This window comes from Macrobrachium rosenbergii, chromosome 55, assembly GCF_040412425.1.
Source record: "Macrobrachium rosenbergii isolate ZJJX-2024 chromosome 55, ASM4041242v1, whole genome shotgun sequence".
NCBI lineage: Eukaryota > Metazoa > Arthropoda > Malacostraca > Decapoda > Palaemonidae > Macrobrachium > Macrobrachium rosenbergii.
The window spans coordinates 68260642-68280162 of NC_089795.1; the positions used below are offsets into that span (position 1 = coordinate 68260642).

Sequence of the window (19521 nt, forward strand, 5' to 3'; positions counted from 1 at the left end):
CTAAAGAAAACAAGGAGGGGCAAGGAAGAAAGACTGAGGCGTAAACTTCAAGGAAGTGAAAATCTTGCCTCATGAATTTGGGATTATAGGAATCTGGAACCAAAACCAGACACAGTACTCAGAGCAGCTCTGGAATTACTGATCTCTGCAGAGAAAATAGGGTATGTTAATCCGGCTGATGTTATGAGGCCACCTGAGAGTAGGAGGAACTCCTATTTCAGGTGAACGCAATAGTGAAAAAAATATATGGGAAAAACACTGATGGCATCTTTTTTAGTAGAAGCAAATGGATCCAAAGAAGAGGTAAAAGAAGGTTACTGGTTAGACAAGTTGTCGTCACTGAATCCTTCTTCTTGAGAAGGAAAGCAAAAGAGGCCAATATGAACCTTTACTAACTAGAAAGGAAAAAAATATCACTTTACAATAAAACATTTAATTTTTTTGAAAAAGAATAAAGATTTTAAAACTGGTAATCTCTCCAAATATGAACACTCAGCTTGCTGATAGAATGAGTTGGATTTCCTTGTCATCGAAGAGAAAAAAATTATATAGATTTATCAGCCATAAATGAATCAGGCATTTTTTTTATTTTATGCTACGGTGGCTTTATATTCATGTATTCACATTTGGAAAAATCAGGTATCATTACGTGTGTTTATAAATACGCATTACACACACAAAGAAAACGGTGCCGTTTGAAAAGAAAGGTGAGATTTTATCAGTAACTGAAAGTTTATTGAAAATGTACAGTACATGAAATGGACATTCTGTTCTTGATAGGTTATGAAAATGAACATAACTGTGCTGGTGGGTGGTATTTGATAAACATCTAAAGGTACCTGTCAAATAATTTCCAGAATATCTGAGATGCCCCTTCAATATTTCTGTCCCATGGCAACAAAGTTTTCAACATATCCTGATTCTTACAATTAAGTTTTTTTAAATATTAACATAAAATTGTCCTCACAACAATTTCAGCAGGATAACTTTGGCTTGTTATATGGATTATCCCTTACGCTCAATTACATCCCAGTCACGATTAGAGGAAAGAAGCGAGTGCTCCACCAGGGAGCCTTGTCAGAATCTTGAGAATCTCACTTACTCAAAGTTAGTATATTTGCAAGAAGCCTTAGAATCTAATTTATCGTAAGTTAGGTATATCTTTAGGTTATGGTAAGATATTTTGGTCATATTCGAAGGGTCCCTGCATTTTTTTTTAATGCATCATCTAAAATGTATTAAACGTCCACGAGACACTAAAACGAGAAGGTAGAGCACCACTGCGATTGTTACTAAACAAATCGAAAATTTACAAATTTCAGATATTGGTACTTGAAGTTCGTCAGATTATTTTCAAAATTACCAAAACAAGCGTAAGAGACTTTTTCGTAAAGAAGTGAATCACTTATTTCAGCTATAATCACATTTCCTGTTTTGATAAGCATTTCCTTTTCTGGACGTAATTAATGTATAGCATTTACAGGTATGTCTCATCCGAACATTCGTGTAAATTTAAATGCAGGATTGGCAACAGAACACAAGAACACGACATCGGTATAATAAAATGCAAACCATCACTCTTTACAAACGTTTGAAAGAACATTATTTTTGGATATGCCAGTCTGTCATTGTGAAACAGAAGCAGGTAAGGACTCATTCTCTTTCTCGCTCACTCATTCTGTATATATATAAATATATATTATATATGCATATATATATATATTATATAATGTATATATATATATATATATATATATATATATATATATATATATATATATATATATATATATATATACATACATACATACATGACTCAAAAAATCACAGGAGATGCAGAGAGTTTAGTATGACCAAAAACCACAAAAAAATAACAATCTAAAGATCCGTACCAAAGCGCCTTAACGTGTATTCAGGCGAAAGCTCTTAGCACTGATCTTTTCTAACCTTCATTTTCCTGTGGTTTTCGCTTATATTATTGTCTGTGTGCGTTTGTATGTGCTTATTCACATTTACATGCACACAAAAAATTCAAGTTATTGGCTTGGTTGTAGTAGAGAGCCAAATTACAATTGGATTTTAAAGAATGAGAAAAACTGGGATGAGTAAAAAACCAGAGTGATAACGGGACAATTATAGCACTAAGGGTGAAGTGACCAAACTATTGAACGACAAAGGGAATCACAGGATGCGAGGATGATGGTAGAGGTTCCTTGCTCTACTTACATAAGACTGGCAATAGCTCTGTAACAAACGTTTCCCTCAGTGGTAGGCAACAGGGTAGGTCTAATTGAGAAATATAAAGAGATCATTATTCGCTGCTTTATCTCAGTTTTTTTTCTAAATAGGTTTTGCAGAATTTGCATCAGGATGGTTACACATGATAATTGATTTGAACACAGATGTAAATAATTGTCAAAATGCCCAATTGTTTGATGAGACCAGATCTGAGATAAATTATTCTTGTTTAAAAGCATATTATTCACAACTAATATATATATATATATATATATATATATATATATATATATATATATATATATATATATATATATGTGTATGTGTGTGTGTGTGTGTGTGTGTGATATGAGTGTATGTATATATATGTATATATATATATATATATATATATATATATATATACATATATATATATATATATATATATACTAGTATTAATTTTTTTCTACTTTTCCACAATGTGTATAAAGTTCTCAAGTCGCATCGATAAGTTAGAAGATATTCTAATATACAATTATTATATTTTCTGTTAAATTTGTCTGAGGTAACCTCTTAAAGCTTGAAGGTTGATGCCAGTTGACCAGGTGAGCTTTATTTAGATTAGCTGCTGCTCCGGCGGGAAGTCTCTGCTTTTTGCTGATAATTTTCGTGCAGGTGGGGATCATTAATCTTCGACTTCTTGTGGTTTTTGTGATAGGGAAAGGTCCAGATCCTCAGTGTTTTTGCTTATGGAAAGACATTTTCCCCCCCTGTTATTGAGGGATAGTCAGATGACTTGTCGAGGGCAGTATCCGTAGCGATATTCCTTCCCAGGCTTTGGGCGATCGAGGATTTCATCAGGTCTGTTCCAGCGATGGGGCTCCGGACCTCCTTCTTGGAGACGGAGAATAAAACATCTATAACTGTTTACATAATATGTCATTCCCAAGTATCTTGTAGGAGGTTTGCTGAATTGGATGTAGAACTTTCGTAGACCCGCGGACGTTGTCATACTGCTGATTTTCAGTGGAAGAGAGAACGTTGTCCTAGTTCATAGTTAATAAAATTTCTCGCTGTCGTCTGTTCTCATTGGAGACAATATTTTAAAGGATCCAGTCCCTTTTGCATAATGCGTTTTTCCTATATTTTGCGGAATTATTATGCTTTTTATGACTCATTGTGTCACCTCTTTTGGTGGTTGCAGGAGAGATGGATATGCTATACCAGGTAAATAAAGTTGCTGATTTTTGCATTAAAACTTGTCGACTTCGGCGGCAAAACTTGCAGCCTAGATTTGTCGTATGATGTCCTCGCTCCATGCTGTTTCACGAACTGCAGGGCATCAGGGCCGTCTTTCCAGCGGCCCAAAGAAAAGACTCTCTCTGGCACATTAATGGTAATCTGAAAAATGTCGATGGGATGTGTGTAGTCAGTTTGCAGGAGAACATCTAGCAGTGGCCAGTCACTTCCATTGCTCTTTTTTAACCAGTAAGTTGAACCATGCAAATTCGCAAGCCCACTTATCAAAGGTTATAAGTTTCCTTCGATCTCACTGTACGCAGGACTGCTGCATTCATTCGAAAACCAGTTTCCAGTGGTTCCCATGAAGATTTCAATAAACTGAGTCACTGAAGGTGAAAATATATTTAGTCGACTGAAGCAGTTGCAGCCTAACAGATGAGGCTTGAGAACTTGATATACAGTTGTAATCAGAGCGAAAAAACAAAGTAAGGAAGCTTGCAAACTTGAGGAAAAGCTACAAATTGCTGAAAATGTGGTTGAATTTAATCATTTTGGCTTTAATGAAAATCCTCTACACATACTACACTCCTGCATGTATGAAGAAATGATTTGTACGAAATCGCGACTTGTGTGTGGTTAAGTTCTATTATTTTTAGCAGCTTGGCAGTTTTAAAAGTCGTCACTCATATGAAAAGAGACCATCTTTGTTTTGAATGTCGGACTTTTTTTCGTCGAATAAATTCTAGTTATTGGTAAATTTTGGGATATAATTCGGTGATTCAGCATAATAGCAAACTAACACAAATTTGGAAATGAAACCCCCACAAGAAAATTTGTTTGTTCTTCAAACATTCCCAGGGATACCATTGTGTTACTACATCGCAACACGTCTTGTAAGTTAGATGTCATCTTGACCGTAGTCAAACGAATTTGAAGTGTAATGCAAAACTCTACAGAACAGCAGAAATGGGTAAATTTTATAATTCACCTAGTAGAAATTAATTCCTATCTTTGAGGAGAGCTGCAGTCTCCAAGTATTATGCTTTAGCAGGTCTTTTATTTAAAATGTCATAATACACTTGCATGGAAAACAATTTTAACCATTTTGCGCTCAAATTGTAATTAATGGTAAACAATTCGGTGATTTTCACCTGCCTTAACTACTAAACGAAATCTTATTCACGCTACTAGAGTTATTGCACCTTAAAGTATAATACGAGGGTAAAGTTATCAAGTTTACTGGAAAAGATCTCGACTTCATAATAGACATAATAATTCAGTTCACTTTTTGCAGTAGTGTGAGCTATTGCAGGAATTATTCTATTATGAAAATAACGAATTTTAACACTTCATTTCCGCAGCCATCGAAACCCAATGGATTTCAGTGTGACAGTTACATATGACATTTGAGATCATGGAAAATGAGTAATGGCGTAGAACATACCTAGTTTTGCTTGGAATTCTGGTAGGACGGCGTGCCAAGTTTGATACAGCCCGCCTGATGGAGGCTGGTTTGGGAGGAGGAATGGGCTTGACTGCTGTTCTAGGGGTCGTGGACTTCGGAATCCTGGAGGAGGTTGGTGAATCCGTCTGGGTGTGGGTGGACTGGTTAGGAAGAACCAAACGAGGAACTAATGGTAGATGGCCAGGTGCCGACAAAGGCCTGTGAAGAAAAAACATAATGATGAGATTGCAGGTGATAGATTCGCCTGATGCACTTGCTGCTTTTCATATACATAGGGTGCGTCAGCAGTCATATTCTGCTAAGAAAATATGACAGTATGTTGCCCTGAAATTTTAATTGTGAACTCTTTGGAGTGAAGCATCATTATAATTTACTGATACAGACGAACATTTTTAATGTTGTAACTAATCCTTTGTCCCGTTCAGACATGCGTAATTCAGTTTTAAAGCATTTCGAAAATTGTTGTTGCGTTTCGAGAATAATGTAACAAAAATAATTCGCATGACAGTGTATGTCAATGCAATGGTTGCTGGTGTTGAAGCTAATATGATTATGACATTTTTTTTGTGTGAAATGTGAGCGCTTGTGTATATGTGTGTGTGTGTGGGCATGTATATAAATATCTATGAAGGTTTATTTCAAAGGCGAAACCATTTAAAAAAGAAAGAAATAACCTTTAAAAAACGCTCTTCAGACAAAACGCAGAAAACGCAAGCAAAAACTGAGAGTAAAACGTAATGGTCATAAAATAACAGTTTGGGTTTGAGTTTTTCAGTGTAAGGATTAATTAGGGGGCCCGAGTTAACATACCTCCATTGCTAAAATTTTAATTTACGGAATATGGTTTGTTGATCATAACCTTCCGCTGTTGTTCTAGAGAAATATCAAAACTAACATTATGATAAACTGTATCAGTTCAGTACAAAATTTCATAAAGTGATTACTTTTTTAGTAATTTTTTCATTAACTGATGGCGTGTAATGCAGATCTAGAAGCAATTCTGTTATATATCGGTATTTTTCCTTTGTAGGAAAGTTCATTCTAATAACTTGTTTCTTTGTACTTGCTTTGTATCGCAGTTTCGCCTTGACATATTTAGGCCGTTCACTTGAAGTTGTCATTTCGTCTTTGGAATTAAACCCATAAATTTTGTGTTTTTTTTTTGTTTTTGTTTTGAGAAGAACTTAGGATACTAAAAACGGAACGTAAATTTCTTACTTTACATATATATGTATATATATACATAAATAAATTCTATATATTTATGTATTTACATAATGTTTATATATACAGTACATACACATATATATATGTATATATATATATATATATATATATATATATATATATATATATATATATATATATATATATATATATATATATATATTTTATATATATATATGTTGTAAAATGTTATGAACTTGTCTTTCCGTGGGCATGAACTAACATTACTGGTGTTCAAGGGACTCTCATTTATAAGTAAAATTCAAGAGTTTTATTATACTTCGTCGTACTTGGGTGATGAAACGAGTAGAGAGAAATCATGGGTCTAAGTAAATAATAATGACAAATTCATGGCTGTAAAACAGTTACAAAACCCGAAATTCATAGATGAAGACAACGGTATGGGAAAATGGCAGAGGGGGACTGATGTTTTCATTCTTTCTTTTCCAATTGTACCTCTTGAATTACTATTATGGTAAATTCTGTATAACAGTGACTCTAAACTCGTTTCAGGTCACGGACCACCAGTCCAATAACAAAATTTGAACCATTTAGTTTGTGAGTAACCATAAATAAAACACAGACAGTAAAACTTTTGATTTAAAATATATATATTTTTACACATGAATCACAACCTGAAGAGTATCATAATTTTTTAATAGGCATAATGCAATAAAATGAATGGTCATTTATCTGTCTCGATAAAATTGTTCTTACTGCATTTTCAATAAATTTACAAAACACGTACCAATCTCGAGTTTATTACCAGATTTAGTGAACGTCCTGTGGACCAACTAAATTGTCACCATAAACCATTGTTCAGTTGAGGACCGGTATAGTATATAAGATTTTAGCAAGTGTCTACTGGATTTTAAAAAGCATTTTGGTGAATACAACTTTGTATACATACTTTCTAAACGAAAGCAAAAAGGTTACGACTCCCTGAGCTAAAATATCCTCTATCTATCCATCAGACGTTACTTTTTAACCAGGAAACTTTTGAAACCTTTCATTCAAGAAAACTCAACACTAAAACATTATTCTGTTTTCCTTGTTTAACCAGTGTGACTTGATTTATATGGATAAGTTTAAAAATGGATTTTTGAAATACTGTGCAAATGTTATTAAAATAGCACGTTGAAGACATGGCAAAAACTCTTATGGAAAAATTTAGTAACTATAATAACAGATCATCACTGGTTTTTTTTATAAACTTAGTCTAATGAGCATTTGAATGACCACAAAATAGCGCTATTCCCTTATAAGTGTGAACATTAAAATGGAATTAGCTGCCATTCATGGTAGACGTAACGTAGTAATTTCTGAAGGAAAGACGGCAAGGCTACGATTGACAGACTTATCCTATAGAAAGTGCAAGAGAGATATGTGACCATGGGAACAATATCAGCCTTTGTCTTTGAAATTTATACTATACCTGGACCTATGTTAACTACATTCTCTTCTTCAACTTCACCTTAATGTTCGTTAGATCAGCTGTAACATCACTTCTGTGCTTATGATGTTGATGAATATTTGAGAATTTTTTTTTTTTTTAATGAAGATGAAAATCTCATTGCATTTATCTGAACTTCAATAGTCCTAAATTTTTCAGTCGACCGTAACAAAAGAAGAAAATTCTACCTAAGAAGAGAAAGTACTGATCACAACGTGTGTGTGCGTGCGCGCGCACGGTATAATATATATACTGCAGTGTTTGGCGTAGATTTACCTGTGGTTTTTAGAAATCAGGCTGGTCAGAATCTTAGTAACAGATGTTTTGGGTAATAAAGGATCTTAGGGTTGTTATAAGATTAGTAGTAACAACTATAACAAACGAGAGGCTACAAAGAGACACTGGACAGTGAATGATTGTGGGATTTTTAAAATGAATGATGCTTACTGTTGAAGAACTATCAAAAGAATCTGAATTAGTATTTCCAGAAAAAACAATATAGTCTTAGGGAACTTGAGCGTATAAATGGAAAATAACAATTCGTGCTTATATTCCGTGGGAATTTAGTTAATCTTTCATCTAAATTAATTTAACACTTGTTAATAGCCCAAGAAGTTACGAAATGTGTTCAAGGAAGTTCTTGAGTGTTACTCGCAACATCGAGAGTTAAATGAATTTTTATTGACTTTACCTTTTCATGAAGTTCGTTCAACCTCGCTCTAGATTTAATCCACTTAAAAGTGTTCTATTTTTTTTCTCTTGGCCTCAAAGACGTATCAGTTAGAGAAAAGGGTGGTATATTTCAACAACCAATCAATTTATGCAAATCAGGTTTTTAAGGGTTGCTTACAAAAGTACTCTTATTGAAAAGAATGAGACTGAAAGTAGTTGAAAATTAAGTTTCATCGTAAAAAATCAATGGGGATTCAAAATGGGAAGAACGTAACTCTGAAAAGCACTTCAGTCTTACCTGGGGAGTTTTGTTGTGTCAGCGGCAGGAGGACTGGACACCGTTGGGTGGAGAGTGAGAGTGGACCCGCGTGGTGAGGAAGTGTTGGAGTACCCACTGTCAGACCTGTCGGGAGTGATGGTGGTGGGCCCTTGTCATACATTTGGCACTGTTCTACATCAGTGACACTACACGTCTTACATTAGAATTTTGGGAAGGGTTCCTTTGATCAGATCTACTGGTACTAGAGTATACTGCTATTTGATAGTAAATGCATTCACTATTAGGGGTTAACATACAGAACTGGGACGATTTTAGCATGTTAGTGAACAAGAGCACAAAAGGGGCATTCATTTGAACATCTGGGGAAGGATGAAGGAGTTAGCTGAAGTCGTTGTAATTGCTTCATTGTTAATGCACGTACAGTATGTAAATAAGGGTACGTACTGCAGTCGCTTAATGAATCTTTACGCTAACAGACTGAACTATTCTAAGAAAGAGGCCTCTTAAAATTTAAAAGAACTTTAATTAGATTTAAAAGTGCACGTAATTCGAATGACTAGAGGGAGGGGACATGCTTTGTTGCTGTTAGTGAAGGCATGCTTTAATAAAAGAGCTAATGCTATTTTGTAACTTGGTTAAGCAGTACATACAACAGAATATCACAATGCAGACTCTCATAATATGATTGTGTGAGTGCATGTATAGCATTATAGGCATCACGTACGGTAAACACACACTGTCACACATACTTTCACTGAAAAATTCTTTACTTGTGACGTACAAATGCATGTATATATATGTATGTATGTATGTATGTATGTATGTGTACAGTACATATACTGTATATATATATATATATATATATATATATATATATATATATATATATATATATATATATATGAATGAATGAATGAGAAGATTTATTAGATATGCAAGGGTTTTCCTGCATTCATTGTGTATTGATTAAAAGGAAAAGGAGTTTCGTGGTTGTTTTTTCCTTACATTTGCTGCTTAAGGTATTGGTTATTTAAGGTTGGGGGCATTTTTTTTTTACACAAAGTGTAATTAAAATTTTTGCGACAGTGAAGTTGTTTTATATATAATGCTTGAAGTATATTTTGTTTTTTGTAACTATTAGTTGTGGGAAGAAGGTAATAGTAATGAGTTTTTGCATGTAGGCATCATTTAGGTGACGCAATCATCAAGATTTTCTCGTTAATGAAAAAAAGGGGCACTGCTCTCTCGTCCAAAACCTAGTTTATTGAATTTCTTGGTTTCTAGTAAAGTAGATTTTAGACTTAATGTATTATTGACATGTGGATCGTTTGGTTTAAGAGCCATTGTAAAATGTATAAATCAACTCTCATACTTTTTTTTTTTTTGCAACGCAAGCAACATTTAAAAATGAAATTAAAAATTCGCCCTTTTAGTTTTCTGTAAAAGAAAACTATTGTGGTGGCTTTGTCCGTCCACACTTTTTCTGTCCGCCCTCAGATCTTAAAAACTACTGAGGCTAGAGGGCTGCAAATTGGTATGTTGATCATCCACCCTCCAATCATCAAACATACCAAATTGCAGCCCTCTAGCCTCAGTAGTTTTGATTTTATTTAATGTTAAAGTTAGCCATAATCGTGAGTCTGGCAACTATATAGGACAGGCCACCACCGGGCCGTGGTTAAAGTTTCATGGGCCATAGTTTATACAGCATTGTACTGAGACCACCGAAAGATAGATTTGTTTTCGATGGCTTTCATTATACGATGTACAGAAAGCTCGATTGCGCCGAAGAAACTTCGGCGCATTTATTACTTGTTTTATTTAGAGGCTGATAAACCAGGATACTTTCGAACATTAAATTATAAAGACATTTTTTTTTTTAGAAATAATGTCAACTTTAATTTTCTCAGTGCACGATTGTCACTTATATCGTCTGGTAATCAACGTGTTTAATTTCTTTATGTATCATAAAGAGCCCTCAAGTACTTTTCTAACAGGTACCGAAAGTTACACTTCTGTTAAAACATATTTAGCACTGCTCTTTTTATGGATCACGGTTAGTTATATTAAGGGTATTTATATATATGTTCAGTTCAGTAATGTTGCTTATGACCTTTTCACATCCTTGACTTGCGCACGTGGCCATTCCACGTGTTCAGGTAAACATTTATATCTTAAGTCATGCTTCTAAAGAAATTTCATAATCAATAAATTTAATGTGAAAGGAATGACGAGACAAAAATATGTAACTGATAATATCGTAAAAGTTGTTCATTCAAGGAATAGGTACATATGAAATTAAAAAATGCAATTAAGGGAAAGGGTCATACTTTTTAGGTAAAAAGAAAAATCTTGCAAATGTATTTCCTTCGGGAAACTATTGGCATTTCCTTCCTGAGACGATCTTTTTAACATGCATAAATTGACCTAAATTCCTGAGGTATTTAGAAGCAAAAAATCAATCCGCTTTTAGACAGTTCATTCACAAATGTCCTACTTTGGTTTGATTGACTTTGATGCAAGTATATCACTCTTGATATTTTTCCTCAACATGGTGTTGTAAGAATGAGTTACAGAAAACTTTAAAAGGCGCTGTTTCATTATTTACAACCTTTTCGCTCTCTCTCTCTCTCTCTCTCTCTCTCTCTCTCTCTCTCTCGCTGAAAAGAGGGTCCAAAATTGAATGATCATCGTATCTACTGTCTGTATTACCATATCCAATAAGAAAACCCATATGAATTTCACATTTCTTGTAACAATATAGTTCAGTTAAAAAATCTAAGTTAAACCCATGTGCTGGGGCCAAGGAAGCTATTTATCCCCGCGATGAAAATTCAACAAATGGAAGTGTGGAGTTTTAATACTTGCAGCCGCTAGATAGCACATCATATTTGATTTTGCTAGCGCTACTTTTCTCTGTAGTGCCGTAGAACTTGTTAAAAGAGAACTTTTTTTTAAGACTCATCTAATTCTTGTTTGGTTGGTCAGAGTCATAGAGGTCTGCTCCACGGCTCTTACTCCATTTAAATATTCAGACAAGGGTCCGTGCTGACACGGAATTCACTGAAATATTTGCATTTACGTAGGTACTTTTGAAAGTGCATGTAATTATACTGATCATCTTTATGCCTTTTTTTTCTGTAAAGGGGTCTGTGATAGAAAAAAAAAAGCGGTCATCCTCAATATTGCAGTTTATCTGTAATACCAGATTAGGATACATAGAACATGGATGAAACCGTTTATTTCTGCCAAAAACATAGGTTCAGTATTTTGTCTTAACATTAAATAACCCAGGTATACTAGGGCACTTATTTAAAAATTAAACTTCCTGACAAGGAATTGGACAGTTTCTCATTTTGCCGAGATGAAGTTCAGAAGCTATAATTATGACAGTTGAAGACCATAACTGCCTCTTTGAAACAATGCAATAATGGTATACAGTGTACAAAAACCCAAGCACGTTTTGCAAAAAAAATAGAGTTCATGCAATTTCCTGGTGTTGATCTCCGAAGAGAGTTATGTTATAATTTGTACTTTTTTCGCTTTACAGTTGTTTAATAGTTTTGTTCTGTAACGCAACCGTACTGCTCATGTTGAGGAAAATGTTTTTCCAGCTTCCGTAGACAGATATTAAACATTTCAAAAAATTCAGTTCTGTATGTTTTCATTTAAGTCAGTTTGGGTTAGTGACTTGAAAGCGTTTATTGTTATTTGAATATATAGGGATTAGAATAAGTTTCAAGCTGAGCTATGAACGTTCTCAGAGTATATATTCGAGTACATCTAATAAAACTTGCTTATCTACTTTATGTACGTTGAATAATAAATAGCCCTTGCATCCTCAAAGGGATACAGCTTATACTGTCATCCTTTTAAGCTATATTTACTCTTCCTTTTACCAGTTACTAACCTCATTTTGTTCATGCGTCAATATGTGTGTGTTTGTGAGTATGAGAGAGAGAGAGAGAGAGAGAGAGAGAGAGAGAGAGAGAGAGAGAGAGAGAGAGAGCAGTTAAAATACTTGACAAGTTCTTAGCTTTTAGAATATCAGTGAAGTGAATTTGTTCATTATGTATTGGGAAATCATACTTTCTAAAGAAACAACTACGTAATAAGACTTGATTGATTACCATCCCTCCACTCCTCCCCCCACTTCCCTCTCCCTTCACCCGGCAAATAAGGTCGCCTTTGTGTTGAAGTTAAAGTTAGACTATTTGCACATCAAGCGCTATGTAGTTTGATAGATAGTGTATGTATATATAGAATATATATATATATATATATATATATATATATATATATATATATATATATATATATATATATATATATATATATATATTACTGTATACATATACACGTATGTATTGCAAACATTCGAACCCCAAGAATGACCTTTATTTGTAATTTGCAAATGTAGCTTTTTTACTTGCAGTAGTTAGGGGAGCTCAGGCTTTGAAAGTGAACGAGTTCTGTGACTTGGGAAATGTATTTGGGTTCGATATATCCTCACTGTAAAAGTTGTGCTTCCACTTTGAGACTCTTATTCATAGGTAATCAGTAGTTAGTCTGTAAGCTTTTACTAACTAATTCATCAGTGTGCCCTATTGGCTTCACAACATCATAGGTCATCGTCGTCAGTCTGAAAGTTTCAGAGGAAGAGGTGCTTTTTGGAAGTTCACTGAACTGGCCAGACATTATAGAAACAGTATTCTCTGTTGAATCACTTTATTTGATTTTTTAATTCCTGTTTTTAATTCTAAAAAGCATGTGTGGCAATGTTTTAATAACAGGGTTTTCTGGATAAATATAACTTCTATATGATTTTTCCTTTTTTCTTTCATAACGTACATGGTCATTTACTGGCAGAGTGTGTGTGTGTGTGTGTGAGCATTACTAACATGTCTCCAATCGAAATTTGGATATAAGTTGTAATGATTTTTAATGTAAAATTCAGTTCTTAGTCTCATTTACATAACTGAAGTTCTCCCGTTTAAGAACCAGTATTCATAGTAACATTGACTGACTGTTAATAGAACTGTGTCGTTTTGAAGTAATTTTATTTTTGGAATTACAGTGAAATACCCGTATTCAAGGGAAGTATTACTAAATTTGCTAAATACACACAATTTGTATTTTATTTGGCATACACTACCAACGCACAAGAAGACTCCATAATTTTGTTTTTGTAATCTTTGACAGGACTCTTTTTGCTAGAAAATTTTTAAATGTACTGAAGTCAAACTTTCTTAATCACAATAAAATCTTTCATCTGAGAATGATTATGACCAAGTCTACCGTTCCTTAAAATAGCCTTGCAATGGTAACATTTGCTATAATGAGTGACCTTGAATGACTTTCGTGAGTACCTTTGCAATGCTAGTTATTTAAAAAAAATTGACGTACCTTTAATTTCAACGAAGAATTTTCTGTGAAGAAGATATTCCTGTACTTTATAGTTATCAGGCGCTTTTTGTCTATAACAAAACTCGAACATACACTAAGAAATCGACAAATAACCGCCAATTTACTGAAAACCTTTAGGGACCGAGACTCGTTCTTCCTCACTATTCAGCAACCAGACAGAAACTGAAAAACCTTCGCTGCGTCACGACGTCAGTTAGATCTCAGTAGAGCAAGTCATTCTATTTACGAGTAGTGACATGTGTCTCCCTTGGATATTAACTAATTATGATTCTCCAGGTTAAACTGGGATGCAGACTAGGTTCACTTGAGTAAGATTATTTTATGCTTGAGTAGATAGTGTAGAAGTGATTAGGAGGTTTCATATTGCAATGTCACACATACAAACAAACTATCTATCTACCTATCTATATATTATATATATATATATATATATATATATATATATATATATATATATATATATATATATATATATATAAATGTGAATGTAAATAAACATTTTTTTTTTTTTTTTTTTTTTTTGCACGATTCAGAGACTTTGTGTATGAAGTGAAAATTTTGATTGATTCATTTCGCTGACGTCTCCTCTGCAAGTGAGTTTATTGGAAGTCTTCAAATCCCTGAGAAAACCCTGATTATGCGCGACGATTTGTAGACATATTTTCATGGATGTGTCTGAAATTTCAATCTGTACCTAAGAATTGAATTATAATTTTGATACTTTCTTTTTTATTTTATTGAGAGCTGCTCCGTACGATTTTTTAATCGATTTTACTTGACAGTCCTTAAGACCTCGTTTGATCTTACGATTTCATTAGGAAATCTGATTTCATTCATACAGGGGGAACTCTTCCAATTAGTCTTATTTTCTGTGAGCTCAAGTCTGTGGTTGAATTTCTTGGCTCCCGCATCTCTGTGTTGCGAATACAAAATGTTAAAGATTTCCTGCTCTTCCCTGAAAACTTTCATTTAGTCTCTAGATCAGGTTACATCAACGCATTTTCGCGTAGTTTAACTATAATTCCCTTGTAGGAAATTTTGTGATGACGGGGATAGTGTATTTTATTTGAATAAGAAAATACAACATGTTGTTAACAAGGAGTAGCAGCATAGTTTATCTTCGCACCATTAGGCAATGTCTCTCAGGCTGTCTGTTTACAGACAGTGTGACCCATGACACCAAATCTTTCGGAATTCTTGAGTTTCTCTTCGGTTTGCCCGTTATTTCTTTCTCGTTCTGTGTTGGCATATAAATTGCGGCTGATGGGGATAAGGTTTTGACTTGCGATGTTGATGTCAGGGGCACGGGTGGATATCAGAATTTAGAAGAATTCAAGATGAAGCTACATAAAGGATGACCTAATATTTGTCTTAGATGAATTTTTTTTTTTCATTCCATTTCACACTGGGCCAGCGTCTAGCTCCTTTACTAAGAGTTGGCCCCCTTTTCGGTCACACCCCACCGAAGGTGCTTTTGGGCTCCTCCAATTCATTAGGCCTTACACAATTTTTTCAGGGACATTCGAAGTCTTACGGTGCACTCCTTATTAATTGTTAAATCCATGAATACTTTCAGAAAATAAGAAAATCTATCTTTGTCTTGAAAGATTTGATAGTTTCAGATCTCGTCATATACAATTGAGTCTGCTAATTTGATGGTTCTAAAGGGATCATTCGAAAGTTGTCTACACTAAAATTGCTTGAAACTTTATGTACCTACTTTTCTGTTGACTCCATTCTTTGGCTGTATTATACAAATCAGATCTTTCGGGTATTTTGGACATCCAGTATTGATAGCTTGAGGAGTCACATATTTTGAACATTACACTTGCTCTGATAGGCAGCAAGTGTAACTCAAACAACGCAGGGGTAATCTTAACCCCTCTCTTGATGTGACACCCTTACTCTTGCCGCTCAGTTGAATACGTTGTGTAGCTTCCCAGTTGTATCTTAGATTATTACAGTTGCAGTTGTCTGCTCTATTAATTACACAATTAGCCATAAGTTTTCTAGTAGAACATTTTTCAAGATTTTTTTTAAAGGCAATATTTCTAAGAGGATGGCCAATAACCCTTACAATTTTACTGATTTGAGCATTGAGACGCAAATTAGTCCAGGAGTGCACCTAAGTCACGGACTTTGTCAGTAGTCATGAGTTTATTACTATTCGTATTCAGCCAGGGGTCACCCCAGAGTTCTCAAGTTCTTTCCTACTAATATAAAGTCAGTTTCATTTTCGTTTTAGTTGCCTGAATGTCATATATACTGTAACACTGGTAAGAACATTATTTAGTTGTACAATTGTATCCTCGATTTCATACACGGAGAAATTACTCTCCGTAGTACTTTTGACAGTCTACTCGTATATATACAAAAAAGGATTGGACCTAACACGTTTCTTTCGGGAACCCCTCTTCGTAATGTTTCATAAGAATAGTAAGAGTTTGTCTGTACAAGTTATTTCTTGTCATGAACTTTCAAATACCAACGAAGGGCTTAATCAACGATTCTCCAGTGAATTGTAAAATCGTTTAGAAGTAGTTCTTGCACAATTGTAACAAACTCGGTACTAAGATCGAATAAGACCAGGATACCACATTTGCCTTTATCCAACATTCCCTGTAGACCATTAACAACAGGGCATACAGCAACTGACTATCCGGCAAAGCATTTGCCCTTTCCATATGAATGATTCATTATTCATGAATCACATATTCATATATTTTGGGCATAAATGAGATTCGAAACAGGTCTGCATAAACTTAAATTCTGAAAATCAAGTGCATCTTTCAAAACTGGTTAAACTGTACTCACTTTGTCAGTTATATAGAACTTGCTCTCAGAAACTGGTATTTAAGACTTCACCATTATGTCAGCATTACATGAAAAATTTTCCACTCCAAATAATTCATATATTTGTATGGGATCAGATGCAGAGTTTGTGTTTTCTTTGCCTTTGTAATAATTCTAATAACATTATCAATATATACACCTAATAAATCTCGACTGTATTTTACCGGTATCGGTTTTAGCTAATGTTATTCCGCCTTTCAACATGAGTAGCAATTATATGCTAAAGTTTTTCCCTAAAAATTAAATAAATCTATCAGCCAATTCTTAATTACTGAAACCATCAGAGAGCATTTTTCTTTTAACATCCACAGTGAAATCTTCAAGAATTCGGTACAGTTTATTCATATCCATTGCCTCTTCTCGGATTTTCTGATTATAATATTCGCTTTTCCTCCTTATCTTTACTACTCTGTTTTCTTCCCATGCAGTTTTAATCGTTAACCTTTGTCATTTGTACTCTTTTCGCCCCCCCCCTCTCCCCGTCACCCTCTTCAGTTTTAAAAATCTCACGAGTGAACCAAGGTAAACTGTCTCTACCTGTTATACATGTATCCATCAACGGGCATTTATATTCACTTTTCTTCTCAGTCTGCTATAAATACATGTAAGGTACTATGATCACAAGGAATACTTATACCTCCATTGATTTTCATAATCACTTCATCAAAGAAAACATGCGAAGAGTAGTTTACTCCATTCCTAAAAGTGATTTTCTCTACCTCATTGTTTTTCAGTACCGGTATTGTAAATGCTGAAGAGGAAATAAAACCCTTGTCTTGTGAGGTGGATCTTGGCATATTGTTAGAAATGCATTTAAAATCTTTAAGCATTATCTTGCAGAAGTGAATCTCTGATCATTGTATCTTTCCTGCCTTATATATATATATATATATATATATATATATATATATATATATATATATATATATATATATATATATATATAGAGTTTATGAAGTTATGTAAACGCAAGAAAATGTGGTTAACTTTAATTATAATTATAATTATGTATATACTGTATGTATATATATATGTGTGTATATGATCATTGTATCTTTTCCTATGTCAGTATTTGCAATATATATATATATATATATATATATATATATATATATATATATATATATATATATATATATATATATATATACATATACATATATATATATATACACATACTTGCGCAGTCCAAAACTTTGTTTTTAATAATTGCAAAACAAAAAGTTTAAAATGTTACAGAGGGACTGAGAGGACGTGAACTACATCCGAAATGGGACTTCTTCAATGCGTTATTGCTCATTGTGTTTTTCATTAAAAGCTTCCCCTTTTCTGTGGTTATCCCAGGAGCTCGTGGAAAATCAGTTTGCGTTGCTGTATATGTTATAATGGAGACAGCTGCGTAAGTTGAAATCCCCTGTTCGTTGTCTGTTACTACCATTACTACTAACTTGATACTTTGTGCACCATAACTGTGTTTCTCAGGTTCATGTGCCTGAACCCGTCTACGGTATTTCTTCAAATTTTTTTAACGTTAGAAAAATTGATTGATAACATTATTTCTGGCATGTAAATCATGTTTTCTTTGTTTAGTTCAAACGATAGAAATATTTTTTTCTAGCAGTCATTCTCGTCATGCTGGATCAGTAGTAAGCCTCAAGTTTCTTTCTTTAGTAAGCAGTAATAGCACTGCAGTTGTAGTGCTTTGTTTCAGTAAAGGTAGCTCTCTCAATGCAGATGCAATGATATGTTCAATGTTCAATAAAAATTCAAGTAGGCAAAAAGTTTGTATTGCCTATTCGCCTTGAGAAATTTTCCTCACTCTCTCAGACCGGTTTCGGTTTCCACGTACCTGCCAGACCATTCTTCGCCGTCCATTTCTCGCTCGAGCTTCACAAGCCCAGGTGGTTCCAGACCCCACCATCCTTGAGCCAGTCTCCCAACTTCCAGGAGACACAGGACCACTCCTCGCGCTCCCGTGTGACATACTGCAAAAGAAGAATGAAACAGGATATTAAATGCAATTACAAACAAACATGAATTTAGGTATATGTATGTATATTTTTCACCATACGGGTTTTTCCCCATAAAGTGTATGGCTTCAGAGGGTGGTTCCCAACGGTTCTCTGCTGTTTACACACACACAATCATATATATATATATATATATATATATATATATATATATATATATATATATATATATGTATGTATATATATGTATGTATATATATATATATATATATATATATATATATATATATATATATATATATATATATATATATATATATACATACATATATGCATGTATATGTGTGTGTGCGCGCATACAGCACAAGGATCAGTGACTAATAAACTGCAAGAGCCAGAGGGAAATATTAAAAGGCATAAGTACCTAGCGGTTTGTGTATTTGGTATACACCTCTTCAGGGTACAGTGCAAAGTTAAAAAGAGCTTAGGAAAGTCAAAAAGTAAAAGTGAACATATAACCAGAATAAAAAAAAAAGAATAAGCTACAGCTAAAAGACAAAGTAAACGAGAAAACAAGTCCACAACCTAAGAAGTTGCACTTACATAAAGTGGTCCTAAAAACAAAATAAGTAAAGAGGCAATTGCATGATTTTGAATTGCTAAACAATACCCTTCATAATCCAACAATCCAGTTTGTATGTGCTTGCGCGCC

General features: G+C 34.0%; 1 protein-coding gene and 1 long non-coding RNA gene across 16 annotated transcripts in view; one reads left to right on the forward strand and one right to left on the reverse strand.

The window, feature by feature from the left end:
• Positions 1 to 19521, forward strand: part of LOC136835379 (uncharacterized) — a 638801-nt gene that overhangs the window by 369617 nt on the left and 249663 nt on the right. The gene's annotated exons all lie outside the window — the stretch shown is intronic.
• Positions 1 to 19521, reverse strand: part of LOC136835378 (GAS2-like protein 3) — a 475281-nt gene that overhangs the window by 21069 nt on the left and 434691 nt on the right. For 12 of the 15 annotated variants that reach the window (XM_067098854.1, XM_067098849.1, XM_067098853.1 and 9 more), the window contains exons 6-8: positions 18689 to 18824; positions 8578 to 8682; positions 4907 to 5125 (exon numbers count right to left, since the gene is read on the reverse strand). In XM_067098854.1, coding sequence (XP_066954955.1) covers positions 4907 to 5125; positions 8578 to 8682; positions 18689 to 18824 — 460 coding nt within the window. The remainder of the gene's footprint in view (positions 1 to 4906; positions 5126 to 8577; positions 8683 to 18688; positions 18825 to 19521) is intronic. The other 3 variants (XM_067098848.1, XM_067098843.1, XM_067098845.1) reach the window with 2 other exon arrangements.